Source organism: Streptopelia decaocto, assembly GCF_964273445.1.
Source record: "Streptopelia decaocto genome assembly, chromosome: 8".
Classification (NCBI taxonomy): domain Eukaryota; kingdom Metazoa; phylum Chordata; class Aves; order Columbiformes; family Columbidae; genus Streptopelia; species Streptopelia decaocto.
Window position 1 is genome coordinate 9,284,918 of NC_138662.1, and position 22,649 is coordinate 9,307,566.

The 22,649-nt window shown below is 43.8% G+C and overlaps 1 protein-coding gene across 3 annotated transcripts in view; it reads right to left on the reverse strand.

The window, feature by feature from the left end:
* The window catches only part of ITPR1 (inositol 1,4,5-trisphosphate receptor type 1), a 175,089-nt gene that overhangs the window by 49,378 nt on the left and 103,062 nt on the right, over positions 1-22,649 (reverse strand). For all 3 annotated transcript variants that reach the window (XM_082060206.1, XM_082060205.1, XM_082060207.1), the window contains 2 exons: positions 14,762-14,894; positions 13,435-13,625 (listed from right to left, as the gene is read on the reverse strand). In XM_082060206.1, the coding sequence (XP_081916332.1) occupies positions 13,435-13,625; positions 14,762-14,894 (324 nt within the window). The remainder of the gene's footprint in view (positions 1-13,434; positions 13,626-14,761; positions 14,895-22,649) is intronic.

Sequence of the window (22,649 nt, forward strand, 5' to 3'; positions counted from 1 at the left end):
CTTCTTGTGCGTGCTGTGCATATGTTCAATGGTTGTCACAAAATGATTGTTTCAGTTTAGGTCAGGATGCCTAACACCTTCACACATATGAATCAACCACATGCCAGCTATCAAAGATACTGTATTTTAAGAGGTGTGATCTTGCAAATTGCGCTTGAGCAGGTAATTGGTGGTGATAAGTATGACAGAAATCCTAAAATTTATTTACAGATATAGCCTCAAAGTAAGAACTGGAAAAACCTCCCTTTTTAAAATGGAAATGAAGTGGCCATTTTAAACTACCGTATGCTAGGGTCCTGGCTCTCTCACAGGCACCATGCAACCACATGCAAGACTGCTGAAAGAGCAAGTGTGCTGGGAAAGCAGCTTGGAATGAATTGAACAGCAAACACACTCCTATGTGTTTTAGAAGAACAGTGCTTTTAACATACCACTGAGACAGGGCATTTGACACCAGCCATCCCTTTGAGGGTCTCCTCATGAACCAGATGCAAACACAAAAGCCAAGGGTCTATGTCAGTAAGAGAGCACGGCCCTCGGCACACACTGGGCAGAGAAGCCCAAGCTGTCTCCTCATCTCCCAGACAGACCCCACCCACGTAGCCACCACCAAACTGGGACTGTGATCTCCTAGAAACCTACCACAGGGCAGGGAACCGTGCCCCACAACATACCAGTATGGGGATTGTGGCTGATTATCCCAGTACAAGGTACCAGAGGAAAAGGCACCTGCAAGTCAAGTTGAAGGTGTGAGCTTCATCTCATACTCGAGACGCTGGCAGTGGACCAGCTGCCTGCTCGTGCAGAGTGCTAACGCCATGCAGTACAAGACTGTATTTTACTTCAGCTGTGTTTTGTTAACAACCAAGAGTCATTCCCATTTAAAGAGAGATATCACATGACACAAAAGATCACGAAGTTTGCTTTATGAATGCTGGATTCACCAACAGCTTCGCAAGTACACACACCTCAATGAAACACAATACAACTCCAGAGCACAGACACCATCCGATTACACAAACCAAGAGTTCTCTCTGATATGAGGGTATCAGAGATAATGTGACTGCAATTCATCACACAGCCACAGAACGAAACTCAAAAACATCTGCACATGACACGCACAAGCTTGTAATGTGATAGCTACGCTCACTGTACGTAAGAGCATCATGCACAGAGTTCTCAATCATTTTTAAAGATGGAGCAACCACCACCTACGCAAATTCATTCAAGACTAACTTGGGGCAATGGAAAGAGCTTTGTTAAGAAACACAAGGGGAAAATCATCTTATGTAAAGGTTGGCAAGTTCAAAGTCTTGCAGGCCACTGGAGAATAAATATATTTTTGTGGTGCACTGTTTCCATGCAGGTACGAAGCACCAGACAAGCAGCCGTATGCTGCGTTATTTACTGGTATATGGTACATCAAGCATTATGATGAGCCTGTATTTGTTTCAAAGGGATGGAGGGAGAAGAATCTGGCACACACATTGCACATGTGCAAAGCCAGCCAAGCTGACTCCTCCTCCAGACATCTAAAGTGGTCTATTAAAATACTGCAAACAACTAGTAACACCAGGAAATCTGCAGAATAACTGCTCCTTCCTTCTTCTGTCATCCAGCTCTGTTCCTAAATAAATCCTACCAGAAACCTCATGCACAGTGGAGTATTCCCCTTACACCGTTGCCCCTCCAGCATACTGCCTCTGAGCTAAAGGAGGATGGTAAGTAAATACTGTCACCATAACATCTACAACAATTTCCCTGGTTCACACAAAACATGTTGCAGAAGACAAACTGCAAACCAAGTGACTGATTTCACTAGAAAATAAATCTAAGGCCAAGTTTAAATTGTAGCACATTGATTAGCTACAGCTTGGCCCACCCTTGAGCACCATCAGCCCTCGCTCTCATTAACTGAGGCCGAAGCTGTGGTTAAGCTTTGAGAAAAGCATCTTATCTTTCTTTAGAAGGCATCAGAGATGATGAGCTATGTCTGCAGTCTGTTCCAGTGGTTAATAACTGTTAGAAACATGTGATTAAGCTGCTTTTTAAGTCACTAACTTCTGTGACTTAAGTCACTGATTTTTCTTTGGATTTATGTCTCTTCTGTAGTTATTGGCAGCAACTTCATATCCTCTCCCATTCAAACTATTTACTGTTACGTGTTTAGAATCAGAGAATCGCTTAGGTTGAAAAAGATCTTTCAGATCGAGTCCAACTATTAACCCAACATGGCCAAGTCCACCTCTAAACCATGTCCCTAAGAACCTCATCGGTGCATCTTTTAAATCCCTCCAGGGATGGTGACTCCACCAGTTTCCTGGGCAGCCTGTTCCAATGCCTGACAACCCTTTCCAGCAAGAAATTTTTCCCAATATCCAATCTAAAGCTCCCCTGGTGCAACTTGAGGCCATTTCCTGTTGTCCCATCACCTGCTACTTGGGATAAGAGAACAACACCCTCCATGCTACAACCTCCTTTCTGGTAGTTGTAGACAGTGGTAAGGTCTCCCGTCAGCCTCCGGTTTCCAGGCTGAACAGCCCCAGCTCCCTCAGTCACTCCCATCACACTTGTGCTCCAGACCCTTCATCAGCTCTGTTCCCTTCTCTGAACTGGCTCCAGCACCTCGATGTTTTTTTGTCATGAGTGGCCCAAAACTGACCCCAGGATTAGAGGTGCAGCCTCACCAGTGCTGAGTACAGGGGGACGGTCACTGCCCGGGGCCTGCTGGCCACACTAGTGCTGATACAACCAGGATGCTGGTGGCCTTCTTGGCCACCTGGGCACACTGCTGGCTCATCTTCTGGCTGTTCATCAACACCCCCAGGTCCTTTTCCCACAGGTGGCTTTTCCAGCTGCTCTTCCCTGAGCCTGTAGCCCAAAGCCTGTTCACCCACATTTTTTTCTAAACTGTAAATACTACTTTTGCTTGCTGTCATTTTATTCAGAATTAATATACTTTTCTATGGTGGTTATTTTTTGGCACATTATTAAATATTGCAGATAGTTAACAATCTGGATTGTAGAATCGTATTTTTAAAAAAGAAATTGGCAAAGAATGGGCCTATTTCCTAGGATTACCACTTCACCTCTTCTCCCTTCCTGTCTTGCCTTCCAAGAAGGCATAGAATATACATAATTTACAATGATGAGTGGAAGAGCAGCTCAGCTAACTACCCAGCAGTCAGGGGAGCAGGGTTACGGAGGCAGGATAACCTCGCGCATGTACAAACGCTCCTTAATGTGTCTCAGGTACAAGCAACTGGTAGCAAGCTGTTTTTTAACTAGCAGAGCTGACATCTGCCCCCTGAAGAATGAAGCTGTAAAATGCAGCTGATGGCCACCTTCATGTGAGGTGTAGAAAGTATACACCCAGCTAACAAATCCACTAAGGAATTAACTAATCCACTCTAAGTTTAACTATGATTGAGTCTGTAGGATTATGAAATGAAAAGCAAAGGAACCAGCTGAAGGCAGTTGATTTCTAGCTCTTGGCTTTGCCAGGCTTATCCAGTTTGCCTGTGCGCAGTCACCCTTCCTGCAAACACCTTCCTCTACAATGTTACCTGCTAGCTGGATCTGCCCCAAAGTCACAGCTGTCTTGCCAGCCAAGAAAAGGAACAACCGTTTGATTGTTTTGCATCAAATCTCTTGGCTTTCCGCCCCAGACTTGGTAATTACAGGCTGGACTGTATGCGCTGTCTGAATGATCATATCGTGAGAAATATAACCAAAAGCTACTAGCAAGCCTTGAGTTCAAGATGCATCTGCTTACACGTGTGCTTCCTCCTGAAAGAACAGTGGCCTGATTTTAGCAAAGACTCTTCCTGCAGAGCCCAAACAGGGATTGCCGTCATCCTGCAGCGGACAGAGTATTTTCCGCACCACACCCTCCGTAATTCACAAAGCTGTTTCAACAGACCGCAGCCATTAAACCCTGCCAGACCATCCAAACAGATCTCCAAAAATTCCCCAGGAAAACAAATATTTGATTACCAATAAATAAGGGCAAGCCATGCCCCAGCAAACACCTCACAAATTAAAGCAAACTGCTGTCATTTCCCTCCCCAGTTCTCTAATGCCAGTGAACAGAAAATACACCATGAACTTGACTAGTCAGGGATACTTCAAAGAGGAAAGTCCATCCAGATACAAGAAAGAGATCAGCTCTCTGGCTTCAATTCAGGACATTTTATTCCAGTACTGGAGAGGAATTATTACAGGGATGTTAACTTGCTTGGGTTATCCAGACAGGCTGCCAGCATGAACTAATCCAAAACTCCTGTGCTACTTCATCTCTGCGGAAAGAGCCCGCCACCCCCGTACCGCTTCTTATAGCTGGACTACTTCAAAGCAGCCACATTTTACTGGGAACTGCACCGCTAACACAAGCACTGAATTAAGTACAAATGCCAACCCTCTACATTCTGCCTAAACATATTGCAAGGGCTTCCACTGCAGAAAATTCAAACCTAAGTTTGCTTTCTCTCCTCCCTCATTTATTTATTTTACATATCACTGATCCCTCTCTTTTCTTGAAATCTTTCATACGTCCTGGCTCGGTAAAGATCCATCACTCCGGGATGTGAGTGATAGATATCATTAGTCTTGCATAGCTTAAGGAAATGGCAGCTGAAATATTTCATGTTGAACATACTTCACAGTTTGAAATAAACCCATAAGGAAAATCTGCCAGAACACCTCAATTGCCTTTTCTTTTTTTTTTTCCCCAAACTGTAAAATAAACTTTGTCCTGAAAGCAGAAGGGGTACTTCCCAGCTCTATTTTTGACAAATAAGACAAACTCACTGTCATGGGTATCCACACACCATCCTTCAAGGCTCTACTCCAAGTTGGAGATTCTGCCCAACCTTAGAGAGGTTTTTGGAGGGGTACGTGCACACACAGACAGACCCCTGCCTTTCCCAACCAGCTTTAAATGAAAGCAGCAGCAGAATTGCACCACTCATTTCAGGGAAGAGCCCTTATATCCTACACATTCTCCTACTGCAACACCTAAAATCTTGATGCACTTTTAAGTCTTATCACAGGGGAAAGAACAAACCTCCCAGAGATACAGCCCCCTTGTGCCTTTCCAGGGCCAGTACAAAACCCCTGGGACAAGAAGGTGACATGGGAGGTCACTGGGAGGTGAAGGCAGACTGGGGGAACGACAGGTAGAAACGTGACTGTGGGGTTTGGGGTTTAAATCCCCCCGCAGACGGAGCAGATGGCTTCCAAAGCGTGGGAGACCTGGGGGCCTGACTTCTTTCAGCATGGAGCCTTATTTGAGTTCCTCCTGCACACATGTGGGAGCACGCACCCGCCGGGTCACCCAGTTAATGTGTGCACAGCTCTTGCATGGCAGGAGCATGAATCCCACTTCCTTACCGAACCAGTGAGTTCTGTGTAGGTGTGAGAAACAAGGAAGTCTGCAGACTCTCCAAAAGAAAAAAAAAAATGTGTAAGATCTTCTTGAGAGACAGAGAAATTAAAGAAAACCATAGCAACAAGTCAGTCCACCTACCCAAACCACCCACCCACCACCAGTTTCATTTGCTGACGCACTTCAAAAACAAGCTGGCTCCTACCCGCTCTGGAAGGTGAGCAAGCCCTGAGAGCTCATTAAATTCCCTTCTCAGCTACTCTTGTGTGCCTGCAGCTAGTGAGCAAGTGGGATATAAATAGAAGTTATATAACATCGCTTTGTTGATTCCTGTGCTTACCCAAAAAAAAAAAAAAAAAAAAAAAAAAAAAGAGGCAGCATGACCTTGTTTTTCTGAATAGCTTGCCTCTGCCTGCTCGTGGAGGACTTTAATCCCGCTAGGGATCATCTTAAAAGTTAATGTTGGACCTGGATCCCATGGAGAGCAATGGGGAGAATTAGCGATTTTCTTCTGGGCTCCTTACAGGACCGGGATCACACCTGAACACCAAGAGGACTGTCACATGAGAGGTTTGTGGTACCCAACAACCATGAATGATACGAGGCTACCAAGACAGGACGACAAGCAACACAGCTGAAACCTGACATAGCATCTCTCCTCCATTTTTTTGCCTATATTGCTCAACTGCACAGATGAGTACCTCAAAATCTAAGCATAAAACCTCCCTTTGGGCAAAAAGACTGAAAGATGCTATGATACAGGAACACTGATGGCCCAAATATACTTCAAAAAGTATTTGCAGCTGCAGCTGAAGTAGAAAGACTAAGTGGTATCGCTACAATCTCACCTCATCCACCCTGTTCTCAATCTCATCTGTGCATCTTACTACCCCTGATAAAAACAAAATAATCTCTGCCAGAATGATTCCTCACAGCTTTAGGTTCTGTCTCTCAGGGCATTATCAGTGGGGCTTGTTTGTTTTTAACGTGGTGGTATCTAATGGCTCAACGAGACTGAGACTTTGCTGTGCTAAATACATTAAAAAACACATGAAAGGGACCGAGTGCTCCCAGGGGTTTGCCATCGCGAGTCTCCTCACGTGCTGCAGATCAGCAGAGCAGCAGGACGTGGATTTCCTCAGCGCTGACTTAATTACTAACGCAGGTTCCGTGCCTTGTTTTGAAGGTAACTGTGCCGTGAAGGAGGGTCTGGATCTGCAGCGTGATTCATGCTGGAGGGCTCTTGCACAAGAGGACAAAATCAGTGCCTGCAGCTGAATGCGATGTTTGATGCAGGTCCTTATAAACACCTTTTTTTAATGTAATGTTCTGAAGTAACATACTCATAATATTAAAAGAACAGATGTAATTTAAGTTAAGAAAAACTTGTTAAAATGGAGAAAAACATAGGTGATTACTTAATACCTGCCAATAGCTTGCTGGTTTTACTTTTGTTTCAATAATACCTGTTTAGGAAAACTATGGAAAAAAGATGTAACATCCTATATCAAAGAATTATGCCTGTTATATACAAACAGTAGAGATTTTAAGAGACATTTTTTATCAGTGACCAAAAGTTCTCAAGTAGTATTTACAAAAGTTTAGTGATCCAAAGATAATCTTGCCTATGGAGCATTTACCATCACATACGATTTTATGTGCCCACATGTATCCATGGCTGTTGCAAATTTTAAAGTGGTAAATCTGGTCTTAAAAGTCCAAACCACAAAACCCAAAGCACCATTGTGTAACTAAATGTACGTTTTATATCGCTAATACTTCTGTAACATTTCATAAAATTTTCTCCCAATTTTGAAGGGCAATTGCAGTTGTAGAAAAAAAAAAGAAACCAAGTGCTTTGGCAACCGAATAGGACAGGACACGTTTAGGACAACAAGGCAAGTGAAAAAAAAACAGCAAGTTGCCTGGCTGGTTCCAGCTATTTCACTGTTGATCTTTTTAGCATCACTTATCCTTCAATTTTTGTCACAGTATTTCTCAGCCAACATTACAGCAAGCTAAAGGACACATATCTGCCTCAAAGTTACTGCTCCCCCAAACCCAAGGGCTGGAGCAGATCATCACAGAATCAAGCCCCATCTCCCAGAGCACCCTCGTGCACTTTGTTTCTGCAGCTTTTCTATATGCCAGAAACATGAACAATAAATGGATAGCTTAATTCATTTTGTGCACTAATTTTGCAGTTATTTAATAATTATCAGTCATCTTCGGACAGTTTGAGGCACCCAGTTCAGCAAAGGAGACCACGACTGACCATGCTGGAGTTTTCTTACTGGTGGCAACACATGAAGAAAAAAGTCAGAATTAAGTCCAAAACCATGCACAGTGCAAGACAGAGCTGGAGACAGGAAAGTTGTGTTAGTCCAGCACTTTACCTAAACCAGTATTTCCTACTAAACCAGACTAATGAAGATCTGGCTGCTGTAATTTCTTGTATCTCACTTGTTCAGAGCCCTCTGGGTGGTTCTGCAAGGAGCAGCAGGGCATCACGCAGCCAGAGCCCCTAACGAGCACTTAAAGGAGGGCACACAAATGCACAGCTCCTCTTAGCAGACTGCACTGAAGAGCCCTGGACATTAAAGCAACTCAAAGCCACACAGCTTTTTGTACAGTCACATCTCAGAGGAGCCTCCCATATATACAGTGAGCTCCAAACCTTGGCTCAGCATCACACTGATTTGCTTTTGCCGTGCCATGATGGGGGCACAACCCGCTGGCTCACCACCACAGCCTCCTTGGTCCTGGACATCCCTCCTTCCCCCAGCAGCTGAGGAGAGCATCATCGCCCTTGCGCAGGAGCAGTGACTCTGCTCAGATACCTTAAAGCCAGGAGCAAATCCTCACCTCCTTCCTTTGCTTGGGTGCTGACTCCTATCACCTCATTCTCTGTGCTCACAGCCCACCTTGGGGAAACCTGTGGATGAACGGGGAAAGAAGGTACCATCGCACTTCAAAGTGGTAACTCTGCATCATGTCACTTTGGGGTAGCACTTGAAAAAATGCCTGTAACCATAAACTGATGCCATCAACCTCATTTTACCTTCCCTTGCTGAAAATACCAACATGTGCACGTGGATAATTTGTCACGCAATCTAACTTTTGAGAAGATCCCTAATTAAAGAAGTGGACTGAAGTCTCCGTGGGGAGGCAGTTATATAAGGGACTTTACTTGCCATTAACTTCTGTGGACTAAATAAGCCCCAAACTCTACAGAGGTGAGGCAGAGTAACAGTGCACAGAATTTTTATTTGGCAGATGAGAGACAAGCATTGCAGGAGAAGCCCTCAGAAGTTTCCTCCACTGTCCCTCACTTGCTGGGGTTGCTTTAACGGAGGAACACTTGCAACACTGCAGTGCATGCAGGGAACGGACTGAGCTTTTGTCTCCTCCAAAGGAGATGCAGCTCTGCGTGCAGCGTGCTGACGAGACACAGCACCTGCCATGCAAGCTCCAGGGGAACGGGTTCCAGGGGCAGCTCCTTGGACGCAAGGCACCCTCACCATTTCGGAGGAGAGCGTGGGGCTATTGGGCATTCCCCCAGGGCTGCTCTGTGCAGAACCGCTGACACCAGCTCTCTCAAGGTGGATGCTGAGGGTTATATAAATTAATAAAGGGGTTTATGTAATTTTCAGTTCAGCGAGCTGCAGCATTTGTCAAGTTAATTTGTTGTTCGGTTTTGACCCTGCGGGTTCCACCTCCACTTCTGTCTCCTCAAAGGAGGGCAGGCTCGCCACCAAAAAACCCAGGGCTCCTGCTGAGCGGGAACGACAGACACAGCTACGACACTTCCATCAGCATCTCCGTTACGAAAAAACCTGACAGTGCTTCTAAGTGAATTCCAAAAACTAAAAATAACCTAGAAAAGTTTCCATCCAGAGAGCTTTATGTGGGCAAGGACATCTGTCTTTCTCCCAGAACAGTTAGTTTATCACATCCACGTTCACCACAACAGCAACACACACATCAGCCTGGAATTAAGTCTGCTGTACACCACCAGCTCAGCCCCTTTCCTGAGGTAAACCAGGAGTGTCTTTTCCTGCTTCTCCCCCACATTAATTTTCTTAACAATACAATAAAAATAACTCCTGCCAGTTGGAATAAGGAACATTTCTAGATTTGCTCTTCTGCTAGAGTTGGCAACCACCTGCTTTGCCTAGCCTTAATATTGGCCCCGCACGTACCTAATGAAGAGGTAACACCTATTCCAGTTATCCCTTCCCAGCATCATGGGGATCTGCTCTCCCACTGAAGCTCATGGGAGTTACCCGGGAACTCCCATTATTAACCATATTACAGTCATCATGTGCAAGTTCCTGTGTGTCAGTACAAACCTTTTGCTTAACTTCGAGCTGAATTCATTTCCCGTGTGAAAACCTGGAGCTAAGAAAACGCCACGCAGGGGTGACACATTTCTGGCTTTGCTGCCAAAAGGCCTTTTTCCATAACATGTCCCTATCCCACCAGCTTCATATTCTCAAAGACCTGTAGATATAAACAATTTAAGCTCAGTAAAAATTATTCAGACTGCGCGCAGAAGGAACTTGCTCAGAATACTATAAATCAAGAGCTGCTAATAATAACAACAACAACAACGTGACATGAAGATGAACTGTGTTAGACCTCAAAGCCGGCCGATTCAGCTAGGTCAGCTTTCACAATAACAAACATATCTGATGCAAAGTGAACACAGTTACTAGTCCAGAGACTAAAGATGACTCTTCCACTGGCAGTTACTGCAACTTGCCATAGAACTTCAAAAAATTGACTCTGCATGCTGCAGAGGTTGCGCAGCCCTACCTAACTGCAAAATATATCAAAAGAACATAGATTAGAGAAAGATTAGGATAACAGACCATGGAAAGTATTGGGTTCATTTTCGTAAGCGCATATAGTTTCCATAAGCAGACAAATTTTGCAGTGTATCTGGTAAAAACGAAAACTTTGTAGGAGACCATCACACTGCTGCACTCAATAAATCCTCAGCATGCTGTAGCAGAGAGTTGCTTTATAAACCCTTTATAAAGGGTCTGAAGCTGTGCAGGCTGGCGAGTATGCCATGCAGCTCCCGTAAAGGCTGCACTCCCTGGCAGCTGTGCTGCGCTCAGAGCCTTCCGCGTTTTCTAGGGGAGCAGATACACTATTCTTTCTATGCGAAGAGAGAAAACCTTGAATTTACCATCCCAGAATGCCAGTTTCAGCAGTTACTCTGGGAGATGCAGACCTGAAATTGTGACTTTACTATAGAGAAAACCTCCACCTTCGCTTTGACTCACCAGCATTCAGCCAGCTGTTCTCCCAGAAGTTAAGCTTTGTGGTTGGCATTTTTTCCTCCATTGAAGTTTTACTTATTTGGCTTTCATGACTCAAATACCACTGAAAGATCAGAGTGCTGAATATGTGCAATTCTTGACTGACATTGTGGTGGCCCCCACAGGCCCTGACTCTGCCAGTGCAAGTAAACAAAGCACAGGGGGACTCCCTGCCCAGCACCAGGAGATACGGTAAGTCAGGGAACATCTCTGTGCACTGATAAGCCTTTTTTGCCTTTTCCTGTCAGGCCACCGGATTGCTGCAGCACAGAATACCTACATTACAACCGCTCCACAGGATATTTTCAATAAAGTCTCGAGTACTTTGCATGCGTGAGTAAGAGCTCCTGGGTGTGTCCAAGACCTTGGAGCTTACAGCAGTAGCTGTCGGCATCACAAGTCATTTGGTTCCTAAAACATTCTGTACTTAAAAGCAATGTACAGCAGAGCCCCCCTCCCGCCCAGCCCTTGGCTGCTGCATTAGCACAAGTACATGCACCAAGGAACTACCAAGTTACCATTTTCTAAAGGTAAGGACAACTGCTAAGCACTTATTCCTGAGTGGGAGAAGATGGCAAACAGTCACTCTGGTTTGCAGAAGTAACATCTATAAAGGTAAGAGTGCGACAGAAACCAGCAGGACCATAAGGCAGGGATGTGGAAGCGTTATGCTGTCTGCTATAAGCAGCCGATGCCAACAGCTCATTCCTAACCACATAATTATTTTACAGACTCCCAGCTCCCAGACAACAAACGCAAACTAAAGAATCTCCCTTTTTGGCAAAAGAAGTACCTTTGGATATGGATCACAGGTTGCCCTGTTTGTTTTGACCAGATGAACTAAGGAATCTGCTTCCAGCACTGATTCGCACACAGCGGGAAGTGACTCTGCTCAGTTCATTAGTTCTGGGTTCCAGCACAAGCAAAGGATCTCTCTCCATCAGGCTGGTGCAGAATTTGTTTTTCCTTCCAGCATGACAGTGTGAGGTTACCTGAGGCTCCCTGAGAGCTACAAAGATGAAAGCTCAGCTTCCTTTACATTGGAGCAGAGCAGGAAATTTAAAGGAGTGACTCTCCCCAAGGAATGTTAATCCTGTCATTGCAGTTTAAGGTGACATGGAATTTTAAATGCCTGATTCCTACTCTGTCTTTTGCAAAGAAGCTTCACTCCAGAGCATACGACAGAGGGAAAAAAGAGTGTACTGATTACAGAGCCAGAGTGAAGGAGCCCCAGAAGGTTCCTTCTCCTCTCAATACAAGTCTGCATGAAAACAGGTGCTGCTGTAGAGATCTAGTGCACATTTTAACCACAGTGATCCATTATAACTAGTCAGGATTCAGCCCCACATTACACTTACATCTCACCCTGTACAGCTGCCCAGAGGGTACAGCTGCTCTTCATCATATCTCTGGTCAGGTTTGAGCCAGACAGTTCTATGGGATTTAAAATGTTTTCACTGGCAGGCTGGTTTTCCATTGGATCAACAACTTCAAATTCAACTCACCCCACAGCTGCACAAGCCGTACAAAAGAGGGGACAAGCAGAGCTCATCAGAACAGGATGGGTCATTTTGGCAAGAGCCCACTGTGAGATTAGATTAAGCACAACGCAGGGCTCTATCCTCAGTCTGGTTTAGCATTTCTCCCAGAAGTTGCCATGGAGGTCTAGTACAGATAACATCACCACTGTAGTGGCTCTTTGCTGCTGCAGCAATACCAGAGACAGAACGTGTCCTTCAGTAGTTTGGTTTTCAGGGCAGAAAACGGAAGGACTGGGAAGTGGCTGTACCATACTCACAACAGTGGGCCACATAGAAAATATTTTTTTAGTTCTCTTTGCTCAGGCTCTTCTGCAAATGCTAGCCTGTTTTATCTTTAAGTACCAAAATCAATGTTGCTAATTAGGATGCAGCACAAATGGCATCCAATCATAAGCCTAAATCTGTATGTCTATCAAAAATTTGGATGTATCACTTCTCTGAGTGAAAGAAACAATCTGCAAAATTGACCTTCTTCAACAAATCAGTGATTGTTTTGTTCAGACATGTGGAACACATTGCAGTGGGGTAGGAAAGGGATGACACTCTCTGGAACACCTACGTATAAAGCCCATTGTCCAAGACTGAAACAGACTGTTTGCAAACAGAACACATGCAAAGTCAAAAGAATAAGATACTACATGTTCAATAATCCTTGTAGGCATGTTTTGCCATAATAAGGTTTTACTTTCTATTTGGAAGAATACCATTAAAATCCATCCCAGGTGCAATTTTCATTTAGAGAAACTAAATCCTTGAAACACAAAAGTGAAGGACAGCCAGATTACAGGAGAATGGTGGTAGTCTGGAGTTTACCATACACTGTTATTTTAAATTCCACTCTGAAATCTAACAGCTAGCTGTAAAAATCTCTCAACTTGTTGCAGCTGCTTAAACTTAACCATAAAAGTAGTCACATTAAATTATGTTACAACACTGTTTTGTTATACATTCTCTATATTGCCCTGGGAAATACCTCAATTACCAAGTGCCCATGCAAGCATTTAATAAGTTAACTTTTGCAGAGTAGACACCAATATTTTTCTTAATTACAGGTCAAAGACCATTCAGTCATTTCCTCTCTCATCTCCTTAACCTCCTCAGGTTTCCTGGATTTCATAAAAACATTTCCCTTCCCAACATGTTTTAGTTATAAGCTTAATGTTTTCCATTTCCCTACCTGTATCGTAGTGTTCCCACCTTCCAGAAGGGCAATGGCTAGCAGGATGCTCTCATGGAAGACTCTGTCACTGGTGGCATTCATGATGAGATCTATAACCAGGTTGGATGCACCTTCTTTATCCAGATGACATTGGACATCTGCCAAACTCATCTCACCTCGGCTCATTGAACTCGATCCAGAGCTTCCTCCTATAAAGGTGATCATAAGAAACAGGCTGAGATTCAAACCCCATCACCCTACGGTGATGGCACCTCTCTTCTGGTTTAAATTACTAACCTATCCTGAATGATGTGCACACATTTATTAACAGTGATGTGCCTGGGCTGGGAACAGGCAAGGGTTATCACCACCACTGCCTTCAGCAGCAGAAGGTGGAAAGAGGCTGGTGAATTGGAAGAGGATTTGGGAAACAGCGTGGATTCAGGGATATGAAGAGAGGTAAAGGCACTGCAAGACCAGCAAGGGGATGGAGAAAAGGCGAGACACATTCCAGAGGATGGCAAAACCAATGCTCTAGAAAGTCGAAGAGTATGGCAGTAGGCAGCATAACACAAGGACAAATTAAATATATATAGAGTTTAGAAAATGGGGGAAATAGTGAGGGGTTTTTTGTTTGTTTTTAGTGTTTTCCGTTTTGTTTGTTTTGTTTCTGATCAGGCCTGATTTCAACAGAATTACCCACTGTCTTTATTTTGAAGAGGCAAGACCCAGTGAACTGTGTTTTGACAAAACATGCTTGACATCACTATTTTAGTAACCATCTCAGATTAAATTTACTGCACTTTATAAGTGACTTCAAAATGAATTTTTGCTCATCCCACCCCACAATCTGTCTGTAATACAATGAAATATTTTTGTTTCAGATATGGTTAACAATCTGATATCCTTATGAGCGCATTTCCCAAATATTGTTGCAAATATTAAATTGGTCAGGTTTTCTAAGTACGTTCACTAAAGCAAAATCACAAAATTTAAGCCAACACAACACAGTCTCTGGAAAGTACAAAAAGTTCTGCCTGCTTAATTTTAAAGTACTTTCTCAAATACAGTCAGGAGAAAAAGAACAATGCTCTCATCTGTATGAGGAAAAAGTAGCTGACACGTTTAGAGTCGGGAGAGCGATGCTCCGCTCAGCCCAAAGCTAAACCCCTCAAGGAGAGTTGAAATATGTTGGAGTTTCCAAAGCCAGAAGTGACATGCACTCAGGACTTTCTTCCCCATCCATGTAGATAGTTTCTCCATTTTTAGGATTTCACAGAACAGAACAGTGGGGGAGAGGTCCAAGAGGTGGGAAGACCCAGGGGTGAGCAGGAGCACATCCTACCTCCTGCCCCGGCTTTGCTGGCGCCTCCGGCAGACAAGGGGCCGTTGCCGAAGGTGGTGAGGCTCTCGCGCCGTCCCGCTGGTCTCACGTTGCCATAATAGCGGTTGACCAAAACTTGCCTGAGTGCCTCACCCTTGATTCAAAGAGAATAATGAAACCATGATGTGACCTTAACGAATAAATAAACTAAGAATATTTAGCTGCAATGGGACTGCTGTTATCATAAGCCCGCTTGCAGGGGTGTGGGGGATGAACTGAAACCCTGGAGATTTGGTAAAGTTCTCTGAGCATCTCCCAATGTGCTTGGGCAGGCTGGGACACCAGGGGGTCTCATGGGGCTCAAATAAAATTAAGTGTTCCCAGCACCAGAAACAGCTACAGTTTAGATTTTTGTACTAAAGCTTTCTAGACAGATTTTATTCTCAAAGGCTATTTTTTAAAAATTAAGATCTGTCTCAATTTTAAATGTAAAAAAGTGGCATCTGTACAGCACCAACACAAAATGAAGAGAAGGATTAGAGATGCACTAGTATTAAGAAATAGTTTTGTGAGTGAGACTCTCAAATCTATCCTATTTTGCCATTTCCCTGATGTTACATGGACATGCTCTTTTCACTCCTCCATCAGCAGCAAACACGATCTAACGCTGTCAGCCACTGAGCAGAAGCCCAAGCGATCCCCGCTGCATCCCAGCTCTTTGTTCCCCGTGTCCCTGCCGGCAGCTGCCCGGTCACGCTGGCTGTCAGCATCCCAGCACATGAGCACCGGTCCTCAGATAACCCCGGCATCCCAGCCCCTCCCCGCAGAGGCCAGCGGAGATCAAAACACCATCCAGCTCCAATGTGAACCTGCAGACTCTGCGCTGCTCTCACTCAAGTCTTTACAGAAATTCCCAGTAATTCAGAGCTGTACAAAAGCCGGTGGTACTGCCAGCAATGGCAGACACACAAATACTGCAGTTAGATTAACAGATTTTTTGTAAGGCCTTTGTGCAAAAAGGAAAACTGGTGATTATTGTAGCTGCGAGCTACTGCTCTGCTAATGGCCGTGTGCTGTGGTTGCAGCAGTACCACCCCGAGACAGCATCTGAGAGGGGAGGACGGAGGTTTTCTGGGGATTCAAAAATAATCTATCTAGCCAAGAATAATTTCACATTAAAAATCTGTTAGGATGAACAAAGGCTCTTGATCTCCATTCACAAAAAAAGTGCTTGACACTGATTTTCAGTTTTATTTCAAATCGGTTGCCTGACTATAGATTTAAAATGTCATTAACTATGAGGCTTAACATTAGCTGTCATGTAAGTGAAGCCTTACATTTTAAACTTTCACAAGAGGCCTTTAAAACACAAATAAGTGAACAGGCAACGTAAATGTGCATTAATTGGCTCATAGAAAACTTCAGCACTGCCGCAGCTACACTGCTTCTGATACGGAGCTGGCACTCACAGAAGGTAGATTAGAGAAATCCTTACACATCAATGCAGTGGCAAGAAAAAAAACCCATCTGGAAGTGAACAGTCCTTTCCCAAATTTCAGACATCACTTCCAGAGAAGTTCATCACCTGCCTGCAGCTGGTCAGGGATCGCTGCCCTCCCCGCAAGGCTGGTGTTAATGTCTGGGCTTCCACCGCCTGCTCCTGTCACTACAGTTTAGCAGATTAAAAATTGTTCCTATAGATTATTAGTGTGAAAGCTGCAGCACAAGAGCTGCATTTTATGGAATCAGATGGAGACAGGGGAAGCAGCAAGGAGACAAGATGCAAAATGAACATGAAGAGAGTCTTCCAAACAGCTGCTTCCAAAAGCCCCCCCAAAAAGTGAAGAAAGGCAAGTTACTTTTGAAGCAACTATAGAAAATGATGAGCACTTTTCCAAGGGGCATACGCTTCCTATCACCGCTTTGGCCAAATAGTGAACATGTAGAAGAGACAAGAGACTAAATTCAAACACTCAAGCAAATTCTCATCCCAGAGGAGCTGCTTTGACTGACAGCAACATGAGTGTTTAGTACATGATGTAGTGCTTTAACCATCTCTCAGTCTGCCAGGTAAGGAAGGCTACATGACAGAACAAGGCCAAGCCAGACAAAAAAAAATACCCTTAACTACATCTTCCTTCTACATGTGTGCTGATGAGAAAGGCAACTTGATACCCATATAAGCTCTATGCCAAAAATCAAGTTTTGAGTTCTCACATTACCTTTTTCCTCTTCTGTTAAACTAACTGGCAGTTGTCATATCAACTGGCATTTAAAACCAGTAATTTTTACTACTTACTACAAAGATAACACACAGCCAAACACAAGAACTGCTGTTAAGTAAACTCCACCTCCTCCTGAATTCAGAAGGGTAACTAAAGCTCCTGGAATTCCCATGGTCAAAATGGCTGGGGTGAGTGGAGAGACCTCATGGGGACCTGCTGCTCCAAGGCCAGACCTGCAGCACCTCTGCTGTCTATAGGAGTAGTGTATCCAGAACAGGACAAATAACCAGAAAATACAAGTGGGAACATATATCAAGCATTTGTTATTTCTAGTCTGAAAGTGTGCTGATCAACGGTTTTGCAGGTCTGGCAAACTGCATTCACCAGCATTTCAGATTCTAACTGGGAAGAAAAGCTTTGTTTCCTACAAAATTATTCAAACCCACTGTGTTAGCTAAAAAGTATATGAGTATGTGATCAAAGTAGAGGAGAGAAAAAAAATAAGTGATATTTAAGAAATGTTATAATTAATTCAGCTGCGATGCTTGGCTCCAGAACAGTTCTTTAACCATCATGTTACCGTTGTACACCACTTTGATGCGTACAGTATGCAAACAAATATCAGATGTTTGGCTGCAATAAGAAAAATCAAATATGCTACCTAGAAAAAAAAAAAAAAAAGAACACCCAACAGCATTCAGTTACATCTGCATTCACCGTCAAGGTAAACTAACAGGAAGTAGTATACAAACACTATTGAACATGTATCAGTAAAGCAGATGCAACACACAACTCAGTTTTGGTGTTAATCAAAAACCTGTTATAACCTTTAAAACAGAGAATCTTTAATAATAATATTTAAGAGTGAAGCAGTTACACATCGCTGCTATTCTGGTCCCAGCTACAAGAGCAGAAGAAATCAAGCAATGGATTAATGACACTGATTTTGCAGCTTGGCTGTTTAGAAAGGGGGAGGTGTGGCCAAAGCAGGCAAACTCCACCACCACTGATTAATCTCACTTCATAATTGTGCTATCATCAAAGGGGAGTTCTTTGAAAGTGTGAACAGACTAGACCAAGATCTGAGGCTTAATTCAGAGCAGCCAAGCACTTGCTCCTTCCATTTAATCCAAAAGAAGCTGCTCCAGCACCTCATTTTGTAAGCGTGGCTGATCTTTTTAGGTTTTCCAAGAGACTGACAGTAAGCAGTTAACCACAGAAGTTTCTTACATGACTTAACGCTTCACTGTTTAAAAGGAAAAGGTAGAGGATTAGTTCTGAAGGTGCTTGACTGCTATACATACCCTTCTATGATCTTCCAGTTGCCTCTGTGGTAGACTTTGATCAAGCTCCTGCTGCACATGCAGAAATTTCATTTTAAAGCAGAAAAACACTAAAGAGACACTAACATCTTTGTACTCATGGAAAATATTAAGGGAAGTCACAGCTGAAAGCAAGGGAGGAGGTGAGGAAGATCGACTGACAAGCTATCTAAACAGAACATCTGCCTGCAATTAGCTCTGGCAGTACTTAACCCGTCTGCCCTGCCGCCCTCCAGCAGACCCCCATGGCATGCACGTGTGCCAACGCATTCGCACGGATTTAAAGAAAACACCAAGTCTGCCTCATTTTACAGTTCCCAGTAACACAGAGAAGTTTTGAACAACCTGAACCATGCATGCCCATGCACACAGATACACAGACACACAAACACCCCGTCCCGCTATGCGCACACTTGTGGGGGACGTGTAGGTGCTTCAACACGTCTGACCGTGGTCAGGGAAGCTCTTTTGAGACTGCGGAGACTCCGACAACACCTATGGGATTTCCATCCCAATGCCACATGGGGTTTCACTGAAAAACATCCCTTGGCACTCAAAAGTTTTCAAATCAAATCTCTCTTTTATTTCAGATATTAATTTTCAGGAATGGAACTTCCACTTCGCAAACTTGAAGTATGTTGCACTTTTCCTGCTTTACAGCATTCTGAAAATGTGTAGGAATGACCACTTTATAGAGGGCTCCTGGTTTAAGATAGGTCCATCTCCCAAAGATCTCAAATGCATTCTATGACCACTCAGAGTTTCAGTTTACATTTAAACACTATTCCACAAAAATTACAAATACAAAGGTCTAAACAACCACAAACTACAGTTTTTCCATGGTTTCACAACATATTTATCACCTTTATATTCATACAGCTCAGAGAATCGTCACTGCTCTAGATTTAGGCTTCCATGTTTCAGTTAGATTTGTGGTGGTACAGCACCCAGTTGTACAGTCTGCCAATGGCATCTCTGGATGTCCCATTAATTTCAAAAGAATTTGAGATATCTTAAATTCTTATGTCCTCATTTCAGTAAATAATCTGTCTTATGCAAAGTGATACTGGGGTAGCTCATAAAGGACATGTGCCTACATATCCAATTAACTACAGAGTTAGTAACCTTGAAGGTGTGAAGTGACCATTAGCTGTTTCACTGTGGCTTTTTAACCAGGACACCCAGTTGCTCTAGGACTATGAAGCTTCCACCAACTTCTTTTGACACCTCCATTTCCTTATCAAAGTTTTTATAACATGTGAGACCACGGGAAAATAAAATTCTGTATTAGGAGCCAGACAAATGATGTCTCATTTTGCTAAGATAGGAGGATCTGAGAGGAGACTTTTCAAACACTGCCTCCCTCAAAAGCTAAGGGAAATGGCTGCAAGATCGGCACTACCTTGGACAGGTTAAAACACTTGGCCCTTGAGTTCCTTACTTTGTCCAGGAATGTAGATTTGGGACTGGTTTACATGCTTTGATATAATTTTGGACTATTGTCATGCTGATGCTGTATTGGATTAAACCACTTCAACAAGTCTACGTATTTTTCACGGTCTAACACCACGCAGGAACACACATTTCACAAGGGTTTTTTTTAAAACCAACAAGACACTCCACCAGGACTACTTCAAAACACCAATATTTGCCTGTTGTACAAATATAGGTGGGCGACACACCTCTACAGAGCTTTCCGTTTCTGGCGGTTGCGGCAGCTAGTTGAAAGTAAAATGCAGAAAAATTAGTCATTCTTTAAGAATCTTTCATCCCAACAGAAATCTAGTGGTCAACACGTAGGGGAAGGTAGCTAGCAAAGCACTCGACTTAGCTGAATCATCGCAAATGAATTATAGTCATAATTACTGTTTACGCCCTCCCGCCCACCCACCTTGCTCCTAAAAGGGCTACATTTTGGAAATTTAGCAGGTATCCTTTGAACATCCCAAACTACTTTGCATGAACACAGAGGCACAAGCAAAAAGCTCGAGCTGCAGGTGCCCCCAGGCCTGCGGTGCAGGGATGCGCTTTTGGGCAACCTGCTTGGACCCCGCACCTGGGATCTGCAGCTCGCAGGGGGTGAAGGCGGCTCCCCCATGCCCAGCGGGGAGGAGGAGGAGGAAGCAGGGTGATATGTCACACAGAGGCAGCAGCCTTATGCTGTTAGTTTAAAAAATGCGTTCATTTGGTTGTCATCTATAAACATAGTTTTCGCGAGATAAAAGATACGTGATACAGCACCAAACACGAGCAATGAAATAAGAGGCTTAATGGTGACAGCTTTTCAAATTTAAAATGCTGATCATCACATTGGAACAGATGAAGACGAGCAACTTTTATCTAGTAGAGTTTAGACATACAACAGAGACCTAAACATTCAAACGAAGCTGCCTACTTAATTGCAGGTAAATTGATTTAACTTCTCAGAAACAGACACTAAGAAATAAGACAGGGACGATACAGTAATACCAAATTAAGTCAGCCACTCATTGTCCCTGTCTGCCTAGAGGGCACACGAACTAGACAGACAAATCAAGCAAAGCTGGCGAGCAACCATGGTATTTTAACCTGGTATCTGCTGCAGCCTAGGAAAGGCAACGCAAAAGGAGAGGAAGGCAATGAGATCCACAAGTCTAAATATGGAGAGACTCCGCTTCCCAAGAAGGAGCCAGAGGAGCAAGAGCTTCCCCTGTGCTGGTCTGTGGGCAGGGGCTCCTTGGCAAGGAAGAACCGTTCTCCGTTCTTCTCCTAACGGACTTTCCTCCTGGCTAATTCACACGGCCTTTGGTACACCGTTTCCTTGCATTGTCACTACTCTTGGAAACTTCACAAGCATGCAAACCATTTCTCTCTTGGCCAAATTGAGGCAGGGAGTATTTAAGGCAGAGGACCAGAAGTTAACAGGAAGAACTTCATTTATGCAGAGGAACACACAGTTCCTGCACAGCCTCGTTGCTGGAGGCTGGACACTGGAAACACCGCATCGACTCATTAGGGAGTCCGGGCACATTGTTCTGATCGCAGACACTGTCTGCACAACTTGCTTCAGAGTAAAGCGAAAAATTCCTCAATCCTTATGTAGTCACAGCAGCACTCAACAGCAGCATGGAGATGGTGCATATTACCCCGCAAGGGAAACCAGGTACCTTCCTCCCAGGCAAGAAGAGACTGAGGCTGGCGGGTCAAGTGGACATGACTGCCGCAAGATAACAGACTGGACTTGGGATTCCAAATGAAAGCTTCCTTATTCCTGGGCTTATACCATGGCCCCATCTTAATCAAACATATGTGTACATTTTGGGGCTAAAAACCAGCACAGACGAAGAATCAGCATGAAATTAGTTTGATCTTTCCAACTTAATTGGAGAAGGACAAAGTATATATTCTAGCTAGCAAATTCCTGTGCCTTCCCGCTGTAGCACAGACAGCACATATAAATAGATCAGCATGTTAGAACCAGCCCCACAAACTCATCCGCAAGCAAAAGCACCCTTGGCAATGCTTGGATGGATCATTCCAAATAAGCACGGCCTTCAGAAATCTTTCAGTAAGAATATAAACTCCAAATACTTAAATTGTCATTCTTTGAGTCAAAATTGGTTAAATAGCAAAGAATTACTGAGTTATAGCTACTGTGCCACATTTTGCACTATCCTGTGTGCTGCAACAGCAAACTATCAGCCTACACTGTACAAGAAGGATTGAATAGGGTGGGAGAGCACAGCAAAGTACTAATTTCGCTGGATTTCTTGTGTCTCTGTGTACCTCAGCTCTCCACCCAGAAGAAAAGTGATGGTTTGCGGGGCAGGGGCAAGTTTGTGCAATACTGAGACTCTTCACTACCAGCAGCCAGGTGAGCGCCATGGACACAGTGGCCAGCTTTCAAACTGGAATGCAGTGGGTGGCAGGGGCAGAGAAGAACACAACATCTTTACTTTTTTCTAGCAGCAGCAGCAAAAATTCCTTTCAACTTGCTGTGCAAAACCTCTTCTTCCTTTGAAATTTCTATTCCCGCAAGGCTGGCAAATAAACCACTCATCATTAGCCGTAATAGGAGAATTACAATTTCTTTGACCTGTTGGTGACCGTAATGTCTCTAGCAGCCATTTCCCCAACACAGACTACATGTTTCCCAGCATGGTCTTTATCTGACTCAACGGTGGAAGTATCCACCTCAAAAACCACCAAAGCAAGTGACAGCTCAAGAGTGAACTCATTATATCTCATGAGATATGGAAGAGGTTTCAGTCCTTTTCCTTTATGGTTTTGAGGAAAGTGTGAAAGTTTTATTTTCATTTGCTTTCAAAATAGCAATCAAGATGAAAGTTACCAAATTCTGTCTTTCACAGAAAATTCAAACAA